This window comes from Silene latifolia, chromosome X (assembly GCF_048544455.1).
Source record: "Silene latifolia isolate original U9 population chromosome X, ASM4854445v1, whole genome shotgun sequence".
NCBI classification, from domain to species: Eukaryota; Viridiplantae; Streptophyta; class Magnoliopsida; order Caryophyllales; family Caryophyllaceae; genus Silene; species Silene latifolia.
The window spans coordinates 103,419,420-103,436,022 of NC_133537.1; the positions used below are offsets into that span (position 1 = coordinate 103,419,420).

Sequence of the window (16,603 nt, forward strand, 5' to 3'; positions counted from 1 at the left end):
TGTCGGGTTCGACTTCATAAGCTTGACATGAATAGTTTTGAGAATAATTATGAACTAATTGTTTTAAGTTCATTTGAATATAATTAGTCGATACTCTTCATCGTACTCGCGTTAAAATCCGACATGGTTTGTAGAACCAAGGATGACTTTGTGTTGGTGACTAATACATTTATTTTGAAAATGTAAAGAAATGATGAAAGGCTTTAAAATACCTTCCAAAATGTAAAGAAATGAAATAAAAGGCTTTAAAATACCTCTTAAATGTAATTAACCAAATATTATCACCGAAACACGGATTAAACCGTCATGGTATTAAGAACCAAGGGTGAAAAATGCTTTATGATTAAAACTTGTAAAAGAAAATAAAATGAGTTTGAAAACACCTGAAATGGTAAAAACTGATTACAAATATGAAAATAAAAAATAGAGGAAAAGAAGAGACCAAACAAGGATTGGACTTAAGGCTAGGCAGGGTGCTTTAGGTGCGAGCCTGTGTGCTACGTAAGTAGCCTCTGCCTCAACCAAAAAGTCCGGTTTTGGCTCATTCTACCCATGTTTTGGACCATGTTATGCATGATTTAGCATGTTATAGTCATGAAACAAGTAAAGACATGATAAAAGAAGGATTTTTACACCCGCATACTTACATGCTTGGTTTATGGCAAGAAACCAACGTAAGTGTATCAACTCGTTTGGGTTGGAAAAGACTCGGTTTAAAACTGTTTTAGGAAGTAAAAAGAGTGTTTTATTAAGTTTAGTGATGATGTAGTGGTCGAAATGGTCGGTCAAGTGATTTAATGCACGATGACGGTACCAAACAATGTGTAAGGCTTGTGTTTACGATCGGTAGGTCGTAAACACGTGTCGGATTATGACTTAGGAAGTCGAGTCGAGAATTTTAAGGGAGAAAGAGGGGGCGGACACTCGCGTAAGTTCTCAAATGGGGGCATTTGAGGGGTATTTATAGGAAAATGAGTGGTTGTGTGAGTTTTGAGCGACGTGGCCACCTGGGTGCTCAAATAGGCGCGAGCAATGTAGCACGTCTTCGAGGTATCTTGTCGCTTTCACACAAATGCAATCATGATTGGTTCTATCTTAGGATTTGTATGCACATGTTTGGTACTTGACCATACATGAATCCGGGAAATCTTAACATGGAAGCATTTGAATGGTTTGTTTTTTGTGTTTGGCTCGGTTTGACTCGTTGTTGGAGTCGGGATTTGAATTTTTGAGTCGGTTTTTGGTCCGGTGTCGGTTTTGACTCTAGTTAGTGTCATTGCGACCCTGTCGTCATTCATTAAACACTCCAGCTACTTTTGAAAAGTTTTTAAAAGTTTTATTTTCGAAATCGTTTTAAGTTTTCCGACGTAAAGTTGTACACGAACTGTCGATCAAACGCCGCGATTCCAAAGCATGTTGTAGTCCGATAATCATCGGGTGTTTGTCGGAGTCTCAGCAGATACTGGGTATCTACAGGGTGTTTTGGAGGTATTCTAATGAGCAAAGTCTCAAGAAGAAAATTTATCTACAAGGGCCTTATATACACTTATCAAGCTTCCCAATTAGATGTTTTCACAAAATTTTCCTAGAATGCAACTACATGCCATGATGCAACTAGCGTATATACAACCTAATGTAAATGCTTCTATCAACTAGTATGCCATATACACTAAATACAAGCTCTTAACAACACATTGGTTTGTACCGCATCAACCAAAATAAAGCCACATTGTCATTAACATATAAAAGGAAGAAGGAGATTTGGAAAGATCATACCATGCGGTCTTCTATTTCCTTCATGCCTCGAATGTGGCGTAGTCGATCCAATGTGATAAGAGTGACAAACAAACACAAATATATACGAAATATACAGTTCTACACTATAAAGGAATGAACATGTTTTTAGATTTTTGAGAAATTTTCAATTTTTATGGGTTTTTGAGAATTTTTTATTAAATTTTCAACTTTTATCATCTTTTTCGATTTTTTGAATGCTAAGTTAAAATTTCCCATTCCCACACTAGTATGGGCATTGTCCTCAATGGCCAATACGATAGGAAATTATGCAATGCAATATATATGAAAATGCATGATTTCTAAACTAGTATGCAAATTGTATGGAATATATAACAAGTGATGCAATCTAATCTATCCTATATGATGCATTCTTTCGATTAGTCGGAGAGCCAATTTGAATTGACTCGCATTCCATGTGAGTGAACTTTCCCAAACCAAACAAAACACTATTGCTAGTGCTAAAAGAGGAGGAGTTCATGCACAAGGCAAGAATGCAATGCATGAAGTCTAATTTGTCATTTTGGATTTTGCAAATGGGAAAAATATATTTATCATCACCTAGGTGTTGCTAAGGTGGAAAATAGTCCTTAAATTTTACAAGGACGCCGATACAACCGAAATAATTAATGATAAACGAAGTTAGAAAAGCATGTGAATTTTTGACATGAAAAAGTAAGAGGGATTTGAAGAGCTTCACCTAAGCCATGGTGGCTGCCTCTTGCCCGCTCCACCAAGCCAATGAACATCTTCACTTATTGTCATCCTCTCCTCCAATATCGTCATCCTAATGTGTTCTTGATTCATCACTTTCATAAAAATCCATACATTCATCACCATCACTATTGACCTCCACCGTGTTGCCACCACTTGACCCCGCTCCTTCCCCATATCTATTGCCATATGCTCCACCATTTGCATGTTCCGAATTTGGAAAGATAATTTCTATTTAAGCCCAAGAGGGAAGAATTCCCTCTTCATTAATGTTCCCTTGATGAGCCATCCGGTGGAATTGAGGATAAAGAGCATAATAGTTGTCCACTCTATCGTCATAAAGTTGGCGGTGCAAAGCTTGGAGTAGATCCGTTGCAAAATCATCTCGGGGTAGGATGATTGTAATATTGGTATGGAAAGGGGTATGGTGGGATATCAATCTTTTATTGACCGTTCACTTGGGGTTCATTTTGTTACTGATGAGTAGGAGGTGGGGCTTGGTTTACTTGTCTTGAATTAATGGGTACAAGGTAGGATGGCACCTGGGAAAGGGGACCCCATCTAGGTGAAACTCTTGATAGACCTTCTATTGGAAGCGAAAGGGGACCCCATCTAGGTGAAACTCTTGATAGCCTTCATAGGAAATCCAATGGTGATGTTGGAAGAGTACCATTTCATCGATCTTAGTAGAACCCGGAAGAGGTACATACGTGTTGTTGTTGTTGAAATTTGGGTTAAAGAACTTGGAAAGTCTAGTCACTAACCCACCATTGACAATGTGAATTATTCCGCTATCATCTCCATTCCGAAATTATGCCCACCTTTCAAGGAGTACCAATGGGACATTGAAATGATAACAACTCTTACCTTGTATCTTCAAGTAGGATTCCATGCAGGTGAGGTCAAGCTCGTTTACAGTTGAGGGGCCGCGACGAGCAAGTAAAGTGCTTGCTATAAACCGATAAGTAAGCCGGATGATAGGATTTTATATAAAAGAGGCCGAACAATCTTTGAATTTGGACAAACCACGACCCGTCAATGCTCGCCAAAGCGGTGCTACGCTATAGTTATGGGGTTTTGAGGAACGAGTAGGAGATACATCAAGTCCGAACACATCCGCAAATTATACAAGGGTCATCATTCTTGTTGTGTTCTCAAGTCGGAATTCAACACAAATCGTCTTGTTTAAGGTGGAGATTTTCAGGAAACTTGGGAATTCAATAACTAATGGTCGATATGTAAGCTCATGCATGTGGAATAATGTCGAAAGACCAAAAAGTTCGAAAAGTGCCTCGGTTTGGTGGTATATCCCTAATTTCCTTAATGTCTCATGGTAAACAAATTTTGTTGGGAGAATATTCTTACCTAAGAGACGGTGGAAGACGTTTCTCTGAGCATCATTAACATATTCGATGTTTGAGAACGCATTTAACCTTGAAAGATCGATGATTTCTTCGCTTTCCCTTCTCAATGTGTTGAGATGAGAGGTTGAAGAGCTCCCTATGACCCCTGTTCTTTTCTTTTCTTTTGGTAAGGATCCCCTTGTCTTCATATTGAATGTAGATCAAGAGTTTTTTTTGTCTAAGATGGAAGATTAATCTTTGTATTTGTAGATCCTTTTGAAACCGTAGGTTTTAGGTATTTTTATTTGAAGATGCAATTGGGTGTTTTGAGTGTTTGGGAGATAATTCTTTGTTTTAATGAGGAGGAAAGGATGATGTGTCTTAATGTGTGTGGTGGAAATAAAGGGTTGTTGTCGAAAATAGAAGGTTGGCATGGGAGGGAGACGCCCGGGTTGAGTATCGGCACGAGCGTTTCCCTTCTTTTAGAAAAATCATACGAGCAGGTAGGGACGCCCGGATTGGAGTCGGCTCGCTCGTCTTGGTTGTTAAGACGCCCGTCCCAGGAGTCAGGACGCCCGGATTTTGAGACAGTGAGAAAGTATTCATCTGAAAGGATAGCTGGGACGTGGGTCCTTTTGTTAGCCCGCATAGATTTTATTCCAGGAAAAAATTAATTGGCAAAGCAGTAAGGGATGAGCAGATTAGTATCAATACGCCCGTCTTGACCCTGAGACGCCCGTCCCAGCAGTAGGACGCCCGGATTTTAGAACAGGGTAGAATTCTTAATCCATTTTCTTCACAACTCCCACGAGCCGAGCTTAGCCAGTGGGGATCCTCCTTTTTGCTTTTCTTTTTCCTTCATTCACAAGGGTGCTTTCCCACACTTGAATCGTCATATCCTACACTCTTCAAACAAGATTAGTAGCACTCCATCACCAACTCTCATGCCAAAATCATGCTATAAGGAAGTACAGTGCAAATGCATTGAAGTTAAAATATAAGTAAGAAGGGTTAGTATATTTACAAGTGGTGGTTTAGGAAGGACTCCACCAAACTCTCTTTCATTTGATGACTTTCTCATGGTGGGAAAGGCTCCAGGCGGATGACCTCAACTTCTCCTATGAATGCTCCTTCATAGTAAGGCTTTAATATTTGACTGTTGACCTTGAATTTGTTCCCATCCTCCGACTTTATCACAAAGTCTCCATACTTTCCCACTTCGGTGATCACGAAGGGACCCTTCCATCTTGAATTTAACTTCTCAGGAAAAAGTCGATATCAGGAGTTGAATAGAAGGACTTTGTCTCCTTTGTGTAAGGCCTTTTGCTTAATCCTCTTGTCATGAAGCAATTTGGTTCTTTCCTTATAGATCTTTGCATTCTCGTAAGAGTGTAGTCGGAATTCCTCCAACTCTTGAATTTGCAAGATCCTCTTCTCTCCATTTAGCTTAAGATCAAGGTTGAGAGCTTTGATTGCCCAAAAGGCTTTGTATTCCAACTCGATTGGCAAATGACATGCCTTTCCATAGACTAGCTTGTAAGGAGAGGATCCTATGGGAGTCTTATAGGCCATCCTATAAGCCCAAAGAGTGTCATCAAGCTTCATGCTCCAATCCTTGCGAGTCTTGTTAACAACCTTCTCAAGAATTTGCTTGATCTCTCTATTAGAAGCTTCGACTTGACCACTTGTTTTAGGATGGTACACCAAGCCGGTTCTATGTTGAACACCATACTTTGTCAAAAGGGATGTGAGCTTCTTTTCATGGAAGTGTGTCCCTCCGTCACTTATAATTGCTCTAGGGACTCCGAATCATGGAAAGGTTACTTTCTTGAAGAGCTTAGTAACCGTTTTTGCATCATCGGTTGGGGTAGAAATTGCTTCTACCCACTTTGACACATAGTCAACGGCTACTAGAATGTATTTGTTCCCTTGAGATGATACAAATGGTCCTTGGTAGTCAATTCCACAAACATCGAAAATTTCTACCTCCAATATTCCACATTGTGGCATCTCATTTCTCCAAGAAATGTTTCCGGTTCTTTGGCAAGGATCACAATGGAGAATAAATTCTCTAGCATCTTCAAACATGGTAGGCCAAAAGAAGCCTGATTGTAGGACTTTAGCAATTGTTCTTCGTGCTCCATGATCTCCTCTATATGGTGATGAATGGCATCCTTATAAAACACCTTGAACTTCCCATTAGGGAACACATTTTCGGTAAAGTCCATCACTACATTCCTTGTATAGATTGGGATCATCCCAAAAGTATCTTTTCACTTCAAACAAGAATCTCTTTCTTTGATTGTAGTTCAAGTTTTGGGGAAGAACTCCTCCCACAATGTAATTGGCATAATCGGCAAACCATGGTGTTGTGTGTTTCTCTAGTTGTGAATGGATGGCCATTAAGATATCATCGGGAAAAGAGTCATTGATGGGAATTTCTCCCTCATTATCATGGAATCGAATTCTTGATGAGTGATCCGCTACCACATTCTCGGCTCCCTTCTTTTCCCTTATCTCCAAATCAAATTCTTGAAGTAGCAAGATCCACCTCAACAATCTTGGTTTTGCTTCCTTCTTTACCAAGAGATGTCTAAGAGCATGGTGGTCTGAGAAGACGATCACTTTTGGTCCAAGCAAATAGGAATGGAATTTGTCCAATGCATAGACAATGGCGAGAAGCTCTTTTTCCGTGGTGTCATAGTTCACTTTGGTGGCATCAAGAGTCTTACTTATGTAATAGATAGCATGCAAAGCCTTTCCCACCCTTTGGCCAAGAACTGCTCCAACGGCGTAGTTACTTGCATTGCACATGATCTCAAATGGTAGTTCCCAATTTGGTGGTTGGATGATTGGTGCCGAGATTAAGGCTTACTTGATTCTATCAAAAGCTTCAACACATTCATTAGTGAATTGGAATTAGGCATCCTTATGTAAAAGTTGAGTGAGAGGTTTCGCGATTTTGGAAATGTCTTTTATAAAACGCCGATAGAACCCCGCATGACCGAGAAAGCTCCGCACTCCTTTAACATCTACGGGAAGTGGAAGTTTCTCTATCACCTCAACCTTAGTTTTGTCAACTTCGATGCCCTTTTTTGAGATTAAATGACCTAAGACAATACCTTCATTGACCATGAAATGACACTTTTCCCAATTCAAGACAAGGCTAAAATCTTCACACTTTTGCAATACAAGAGAAAGGTTATACAAACAAGAATCAAAGTATGGAAACGCTAAAATCATCCATAAAAACTTCCATTATGGTTTCTAAATAATTGGAAAAGATGCTCATTATGCATCTTTGGAAAGTAGCGGGAGCATTACATAGCCCGAATGGCATTCTCCTATATGCAAAAGTACCGTAGGGACATGTGAAAGTAGTCTTGTGTTGGTCATCCGGGTGTATCGGGATTTGAAAGAATCCCGAGTACCTATCAAGGTAGCAAAATAATTTGTTAGAGGCAAGCCTCTCAAGCATTTGGTCAATAAATGGTAGGGGGAAATGATCCTTTCTTGTTGCGGAATTCAACTTACGATAATCGATACACATACGCCAACCGGTGATCTTCCGTGTGGGTATTAGCTCGTTCTTATTATTTTTTACCATCGTGGTACCTCCTTTATTAGGTACCGCTTGAACGGGGCTAACCCACAAAGAATCCGATATAGGATAAATGATTCTCGCATAAAGTAGTTTCATAACCTCCGCTTTCACAATTTCTTGCATGTGGGGGTTTAGTCTCCTTCGTACTTGTATGGTAGGTCTATGGTCTTCTTCTAGATGAATCCTATGCATGCAAAAGTCAAGGCTTATTCCCTTAAGGTCATTTAGACTATAACCTATAGCCTTTTCATGTTTTTTTAACACATCAAGCAAACTTTCCAATTGATCCTTATCAAGTTTTTTCATTGACAATCACTGGTTTGGTTTTAGACTCATCAAGGTAAGCATACTTCAAATTTGGGGGAAGGGGCTTTAGAGTTGGAGCTTGTACCTCACTTTCTACCTTTGAAGGTTTACTAGGAACATCTTCCACCTCCATTACACATTCTATTCTCATGACATGTTCGACTTTGGTTGCTTATTCTTCTTTAGTGGATTGTGATGCCTCCTTGAGAATGTCATTTATCCACATGGATTTCTCATGGGTGAGCTCTATGTTGGCTAGAGCGGCTTCAAGGAGATCAACTTCTAATGCCCAATGCTTATCTTTAGCCTCACTTGCTTCTAAGGCTTCCAATGCTTGCAAAGGGTCTTTGATGAGAGTAGTACTCACATGGTCCTCTACACAACAATCTATAATATCCATCTTGCAAAGTACACTAAGGAAAAAGGTGAGAAGTACCTTGAGGAAATTCTCTTCCTCAAGGTAAAGAAAGACACAACTAAAAACAATTAATAAAAATCGAATCAATTGTACACCGTCCCCGGCAACAGCACCATTTTTGGTGTGAATGGAATGCTCGTCATTAAAGCTTTCAACCAAAACAATATTTCTAACTCTACTAAATACTCTTTAGTGGAGTGGTAAGTAAAGGTCGAATCCCAAGGGACGGGTATCGATCTAGGATTTCAATTGCATGTAGCTATATCTTAGGGTGTCACGAATTTGGGTTAAGATGCGATGTAATCTAAACTAATCAACAAGATGTATGTAAATTAAGGAAAACAAAGCAAAGCAATAAAAGGGGTTTGTAAACAATTGATTAGAGGCACTAGGGTGTCATGGGTTCATAAGGGAATCATGAAATAAGATCATACAAACATGTTCTCAAATAGATGCAACCAACTTATTGTTGTGATGGAATCGAGTTAGTGTATATCTTACATTTCCTAGGAAGATTTAGGTCCTGGAGCCGAGTCGATCAAGACTTTACAACACCTAAAAGTCGACTTAGTATCTTCCTATTCAACTCTATGCATGGTCTAACAAGGCTTGAGTTGGCTTTATATCTTACAAGCCCCATTGAAAAGATAAGAGATAGGTAAAAATTGCAAGGTTTCATAGTCTAGCATTTCATCAAACATAACATGTGCATAGGTTGAAATCACAACAAGCAAGCATTTGATTATAAAAGCATATTAATTTAAACATAGATCTAATCCCATGATTGATTCCCCGAATTTCCCATTAACCCTAGCTAACAGACTACTCACTCATGGTCAAGTTTAACATGCTAATAAGGATGTCAATCATATTAACAAAGCAAAACATGATGAACAAGTGATGTAATTAACAATAATTAAGCAAAGGTAAAAGGGATTATACCTACTTGAGATGATCCAAATAATTAAGCAAAGAATAATAGAAGTAAACTTGATGATTGATGGAAGGTTATCAATCCTCCAATAAACCCCAAATAATCTTCTAATTACCCAACTAAAACTAATAACAATTGAGAGATTAAGGAAAGATTAAGATGTTATTAATATTGAAATGTGTATTACAACTTGGATTAAGACTAAATTAAGGGAGATTAGTACTTAATTATAAGATGATTAAGAGATGCCTCTATCTAGCTAGTACAATAGGGTATTTATACTAAGGATTAAGTACAACGATTAGGGTTACTAATGGCTTAAATGACGATTAAGGCCCTAAGAGAAGTTGACGATTTGCAAGTCCCGTAGGGACACGTGCGAGCTGGGTAGCAAGTCCCTCAGGGACACGCGCGTCCTGGCTAAAGAATGCTTGGGTCCTGTAAGAAGATCCGGTCGAGCCGAGCCTTGGGACGCCCGGATCCTGGGCTGAGACGCTCGTGCTGAGCTCGGGACGCCCGGATCCAGGGACAGGGTTTCTCCTCTTATTCTTGACTGCCTAACAATCCGTGGGGATTGTCTTGGGGTCGTATGGATCTTCATCATTGCCCAATTGACTTGTTTTATTTGCTTAGGCCTTTAGTATTGGTCTCCTCTTTGATGCTTGGTCATTAAATGCGATCCATTTAGCTCCATTTTGCTCCATAAATGCAAGGCTATATACCCTCTTGATGTGACTCATATTTGAGCACATTTAGTCCCCAAATTAGCCTTGTTTCCATGCTTTCTAGCATATGTTAGGGTCATTTCTTATCTTTAGTTTCTAATTTTGCATATTCTTTGAGGTTTTGTGTCCTTGGTAGGAGAGGATTGCTAACCTTGTATTTATGGAGCGAAATAGAGCTAAATGAATTGCATCTAATGACCAAGAATTAAGGAGGAGACCGATACTAGAGGCCTAAGCAAATAAATAAAGTGAAATGGGCAATGATGAAAAGATCCCTGCATCCCCAACACAATCCCCGCGGATTGTTAAGGAGCCAACAAGAGAAGAATCCCGTGCCACGATCCGAGCTGCCCGAGCTCAGGACGAGCGGATCAGAGCAACGATCCGAACGTCCCTGAGTGTGATCCGAGCGTACCCAACCAACAATTCGGGCATCCCGGCTGCCAGACCGAGCGAATCTCCTTACAGGACAGGCCGTGCTTCAGGTGAGGACGAGCGGATCCTGCTGGGAGTTGCAAGCATGATCCGCACATGTCCCTCGGGAGTTGCATTTCCTCAAGCTTCTCTTAGGGTCTTAATAGTCATTTAAGTCCTTAGTAACCTTAATCCTTGTACTTAATTTTAGTATAAATACGCCTTTATACTACATAGATTATCATCAAGTTTTAAACAAGTTTTAATCAAGCTTTAATCTCATTTTAAGCAACTCTTAATCCTCTCTAAATTTAGTTGTAATACATTTCTCAATATTAATCACATCTTAATCTTTCCTTAATTTCTCAATTGTTCTTAGTTTTTGGGTAATTAGAAGATCATTTGGGTTTATTTGAGGATTGACAACCTTTCATCAATCATCAAGTACTTCTATTATTCTTTGCTTTATTATTTGGATCATCTCCATAGGTATAATTTCTTTTTTATCCTTATTTAATTATTGTTAATCACATCATTTATTCATCATGTTTTGCTTTGTTAGTATGATTGATAACCTTATTAGCATGCTAAACTTGATCATGAGTGAGTAGTTCTTTAGCTAGGGTTAATGGGGAATTAGGGGAAACAAACATGGGAATTGATCTATGCTTAATCTAATATGGTTTCATAAGTAATTTTCTTACTTGTTGTGATTTAAACCTATGCACATGTTATGTTTGATGAAATGCGAGCCTATGAATCCTTGCATTTTTTGACCATCCCTTATCTTTTCAATGAGTCTTGTAAGACATAAACCAACTCGAGCCTCATTAGACCATGCATAGAGTTGAATAGGGGGAGACTAAGTCGACTTGTAGGTGTTGTACAATCTAGACGACTCGGCTCCGGGACCTAAATCTTCCTAGGGATTGTAAGATATACACTAACTCGATCCCATCACAACAATAAGTGCTTGCATCTGTTAGAGAACATGTTTGTGTAATATATTTCCATGAATCCCCTATGAACCCAAGACACCCTAGTGCTTTTAATCAATTGTTTACAACCCCTTTACTTGCTTTACTTAATTTACATTCATCTTGTTGATTAGTTTAGACCACATCTCATCTTAACCCAATTTGTGACACCCTAAGACATAGCTTTTTGCAATTGAAAATCCTACATCAATACCCGTCCCTTGGGATCCGACCTTTACTTACCTCTTTGCTAAGAGTAGTTTGTGAAGTTATAAATATTGTTTTGGTTGGTAGCTTTTGACGACGAGTTTTAACCGGACCAAAAATGGCGCCGTTGCCGGGGACGGTGTTCAATTGATATGATTTTCGTTAATTGTTTTTAATTGTGTCTTTCTTTACCTTGGGGAAGTCAATCTCCTTAAGGTTGTTCTAATTGTTTTCGAGTTGTTTGATATTTTTCATGACTAGGAGATCACAAGGTAATTTATTACTTATTGATTTCGAGATTGAAAGGACCTTAACCAACAATAGAAGAGTTGCTAGAGGTACTCCAAGAGTTGTAGATATTGGTGAAATTGTGGACATTCAACCAAATAACATTGATATTGTCAACCCTTTTGCAAGAGAAGGAGAGGATAACCCAATTCAAAACCCACCACAAAATCAACCTACAATGCCTAAATTTTCATTACATTCCATACCAACTAAGGAGAACCTACCAAACGGTACTCCTACACCACCACATTTAACCGGTAATTTTATTGCCAAATCCGCATTCATACAATTAGTTGAGAGAAGTCAATTTTCAGAGATGTCTAGTGAAGACCCTCATTCACATATGGAGACTTTTTTTACTATTGTGATGCAATTTCTCAAACCGGAGTTACTCAAGACCAAATCCGATGGGTATTGTTTCCGTTTTCTTTGATCGGTACCGCAAAGCAATGGTTGAAGAGCCTAGACAAGGCTACCCTTGGTATTGATTCATGGAAGAAGTTAGCACTTGCCTTCTACAAGAAATTATATCCTCCAGAGAAGACTAATATGTTGAGAGCCCAAATCACCGGGTTCAAACAAAGGGATGAGGAGTCCTTATATGAAGCATGGGAGAGATTTAAGGACACTTATCGTTCTTGTCCACACGATGGGCTTAGTGCGTTGATCCTTGTGCAACAATTTTAAAACGGCTTATATGAAGACTCTCGCAATGTTCTTAATATGGGATCCAATGGGATGTTTACCGAAGTTGATGACAATTAAACATGGGCCAAAATCGAAGAGATGGTGGTTCATAATTCCCAATATAGTAGGCCTCGAAAGGCCACAAGAGGAGGAAAGCATGAGGTAGATTCCATCACTCAATTGGGTGCTCAACTAAGTACTCATATCGACACCATCAATTTGAAGTTTGAGAAGCCATGGCTAAGCTTGATAAATCTTCTAAATCACCCAAACAACATGTTAATGCTATGGTGGCATCATCCTCAATCCCAAGTGGAGTATGTCAAAGTTGTGGAACCTTGGGACATGATCAAAATGAATGGGGAACAAATGAACAAGTTAATACTTTCTAAGCATACAAGAATGGCACCCCTTATTCCAACTACTATAATGAGAACACCACATTCCATCCAAATCTTTCATACAAAAGCCAAAATGTCCAAAACCCCCAACAAACATACACCCCACCTCCAATGAGAAACCAAGCTCAAAGACCCTTTTTCAACCAAAGCCAAGGTTATCAAAATCAACCTTCCTACAACCAATCAAATGACCAAAGTGGTCGAACTCACTTGGAGCTTAATTTTCGGTTACTTGTCGTTAGGAGCACCTAGACCAAAACAATATTTATAACTTCACAAACAACTCTACTATTAGTAAAGAGGCAAGTAAAGGTCGGATCCCAAGGGACAGGTATTGATGCAGGATTTTCGATTGTAAGTAGCGGTGTCTAGGGGTGTCACGATTTGGGTTGAGATAAGAAGATCACTAAACTAAATAGCAATAAAAGTAAACAAGCAAGGTGATTAAAATAAGAAGTAAACAATTGATTAAAAGCACTAGGGTGTCATGGGGTCATAGGGGATTCATGGGAATTGATCATACAAACATATTCTCAAATTATAAGCAAGCAATTATTGTTGTGATGGATCGAGTTGGTTTATATCTTACAATCCTAGGAAGGTTTGGGTCCCGGAGCCGAATCGATTAGATTGTACAACACCTACAAGTCGACTTAATCCTCTTTTTTTTGGTCAAAATATAAGCCATTATATTAAACAAACCACCAACATTTACAACATTCCTCAAGACTAGGCTAATCTCCTAATCAAGCTAGAATGTTTATCTTGCACCTGCTTACTGACAATATTACGAATACGAATACAAATCTCTTTCCTAATACATTTAACTAAACCTCCAGGATGAACAAGGCTACCTTCATGTAAACATCAATTTCTTACCTCCCATATATGATAAATCAACCCGCAAATGGCCGCCCCAACAATCTTCTTGAACAACAGCGACCTGAATCTCCTTGTACTCCACCACCTTGCAGTATCCTGACAAGGGATATCCACCCCCAACCAGACTGAAACCAGATGCACACACCTTATACTATACTCACAATCAAAAAACAAATGTTCGTGAGATTCATTCACCTGTTCATATAAAAGACAATGAGGAGGTACAAGAATAGCTCTTCTGAGCAGCCTATCTCGAGTCAGCAGCCTACTTTGCACTCCAAGCCATGCTATAAAGTTATGCTTACTCAATGCAATCCTCGTCCAAACCAGATGATGCCAAGTTACCTCATTCACCTTAGGTAGTAGCCAATTATACCCTGCCTGCACAGAGTAGTGTTTCCCCTGACTGATCCACCCATCATCACAGTACCCTACTTGCAACCTATCCTTGACACCACACAATCGTTTACATGCCCAGCTAGCAGAAAGAGAAGGTTTATAAAGTCGCCAATCTTGCCCTTTCATATAAATGGCATTAATCCACTTAACCCAGAGGTGATCCTTTTTAGAAGCAATCCACCTAATATACTTCCCAATGGCTGCAATGTTCCACAGTTGAGAATTTAGAAGGCCCAGTCCACCATACTTTTTTGGCAAACATACTTTCTACCACGCCACAAAGGGAGCTTTATCATAATGTTCAGTGCCTTGCCAAAGAAAATTCCTGCACACTGTATCAATACTTTTGAGGACAGTTTTTGGGAGCACAAAAATCCTAGCCCAGTAATTATGAAGATGAGAGAGAGGACAGATTGTACTAACACTAGCCTACCCCCATAAGAAAGTTTTCTAGCACCCAAGGCCATAATTCTCCCAACAATCTTCTCAACAAGTATAGCACAGTCCAGAACAGAAAGCTTCTTAGAAGTAATAGGCACTCCCAAGTATCTAAAAGGTAGACTGGCTATACTCATTCCAGTGCTGTCCAAGATAGCTGCATTGGTAGCGTCATCCACCCCATTCATGTAAATATTAGATTTGTTGACATTCATTTGAAGTCCAGTAGCTTTAGAAAACTGATCAAAGGCTTCAAGAAGAATTGAGACAGGTTGTTTACTCCCATGGCAGAAAAGAAGAAGGTCATCCGAAAAACAAAGATGAGTCAAATTGATCCTCCCACACAGAGAATGAAATTTAAACCCCGACCTCTCTTGATAAACAACAATTAGTCTGCTAAGATACTCTATACACAAAGTAAAAAGCAAAGGCGACATAGGATCCCCTTGCCTTAAGCCTCTTTTTCCTTTAAAGTAGCCAAAAGTATCACCATTAAGGGCAATGGAGAATGAAGTGGTAGTATCTGTTGGAGCTTGTGTCCTCCACAAATTAGTCTGATAACATTTGTAAATCTCTTACAGGTTCACAAGGGTATACTTCGTATATTTAATCAGTTGATTAACGTTTACCTAATAACGGTTGGCTTGGTAGAAAGTTTGACGTTATTATCATACAGATGGCGGTAATCAACTTGTCCCTAAAGGTCACACCTATAGGATGTGTTTGAGAAATGTGGTTATAGAAATATAATCACATTGATGCCTAATATGACTAAACAGTTAGTCAATGTGTTGATGAGACAATTATTTATTGAAGATTAAATAATATTAGTTGAGACGAATTAATTGTAAATTCGTAAATTGAATATAATAAGTTATATTTAATTAAATGTATGTAATGTTAGCTTGGACGAATTAATCTGTTAATTCGTAATTAAATATAATCAGTTATATTTAATATCAACAAGATGAATGTGTCATAGTGGTAATAGTGAGGGTACACAAACCAAGAGGTCATGGGTTCGATCCTCACTAGATGACAATTTAACACATTTTATACATTTTTGGAATAACCAAAAATAAGGAGATTACACTCCTTATTTCGGTTATATGGGCCGAAATTAGGAAAGATTATATCGTCCTAATTGACTCCCATATTTCGGTGAGTATAAGAAGGAAAGGGAGATGATTATTCTACCCTAATTTTCTTTTTAACCTAGCCTCCTCTCTCATAAAAAAAAAACACAAAAACAACTAAATTTTACAGAAAATTTTAGATCGATTCTAGCATAATCAATAGGGCATATCTCATATCATCTTGGGTGCAACTGATAGGCGAATATCTATTTTGATATTGTTCTTAGGCCGTTTTGCTAGGACCGAAGGTTATTTCTGAATCCTTTTCTTTTGTTTATGTATTTTATTTTATGACTAGTGATCGTCATCATTAAATTCGTTATAATCCTTTAATATTAAGGGAAGTATACAGATTATTTCCTACAAGTGGTATCAGAGCATAGGCCACGGATTTTAATTTTGATGATTTTCGTAAAATTGTATGTAAACAATGAGGAATTTCGAAAAGAGAAAAAAAAATTTGTTTCGGTTGAAAAAAAATTTTGCCGTGAGGTAAATTTTTTTTTACCGTCTGTTTTTCTCGGTTTTTTTCTCTTATTGTTGATGATTTATTTCCATTTGATTCATACAAATTATTGTTTTAATCAGTTAAGATGATAATAAAATGAATTTGTAGATACCTTGATTTAATTCGGATTAAATTAAATTGTTAATGGAATAGTCATGTCGATGATACAAGAATTTGTTTTTGCTATATAATTTTAGCATATAAGATTAATCATGTTCATTAATTTATTTGCTAAATCATGTTCTAAATAGCAACTGTAAACATTTTCTTCATCGTTTTTTTTAGGGCAATTTTTGCCGCAAGAATTTTTGTGTCGGCTGTTTTATTTTTTTTTGCCATTGAGTTTTTTTTCTGTTCGGTTACTGTTCACCGTGAACAGTGTTCATAAAAAAAAAAGGTTTCGGTTTTTACAAGAAAAAACCTGAGTT

General features: G+C 38.4%; 1 protein-coding gene and 1 non-coding gene across 2 annotated transcripts; both read right to left on the reverse strand.

Annotated features, from left to right (window-relative positions):
• Positions 1 to 12,273: 12,273 nt before the first annotated feature.
• LOC141625149 (small nucleolar RNA R71) lies at positions 12,274 to 12,380 on the reverse strand. The gene has a single exon (XR_012534944.1). It is a non-coding gene; the product is annotated as a small nucleolar RNA R71 (small nucleolar RNA).
• Positions 12,381 to 13,668: 1,288 nt separating this feature from the next.
• Positions 13,669 to 14,968, reverse strand: LOC141617999 (uncharacterized). The gene is made up of 3 exons (XM_074435122.1): positions 14,341 to 14,968; positions 14,040 to 14,293; positions 13,669 to 13,845 (listed from the first exon to the last, which is right to left on the reverse strand). The coding sequence occupies exons 1-3, from the start codon at positions 14,966 to 14,968 to the stop codon at positions 13,669 to 13,671; spliced, it is 1,059 nt and encodes a 352-aa protein (XP_074291223.1).
• Positions 14,969 to 16,603: the final 1,635 nt, after the last annotated feature.

What these genes read in the sequence shown, in the direction of transcription:
- LOC141617999 (XM_074435122.1), bottom strand. Translation starts at nt 14,968, where the DNA reads ATGTCGCCTTTGCTTTTTACTTTGTGTATAGAGTATCTTAGCAGACTA. An exon ending in AAAGTATGTTTGCCAAAAAA is followed by an intron (nt 14,294 to 14,340) that starts GTATGGTGGACT and finishes GGAACATTGCAG; the next exon opens with CCATTGGGAAGTATATTAGG. An exon ending in TACTACCTAAGGTGAATGAG is followed by an intron (nt 13,846 to 14,039) that starts GTAACTTGGCAT and finishes TTGTGAGTATAG; the next exon opens with TATAAGGTGTGTGCATCTGG.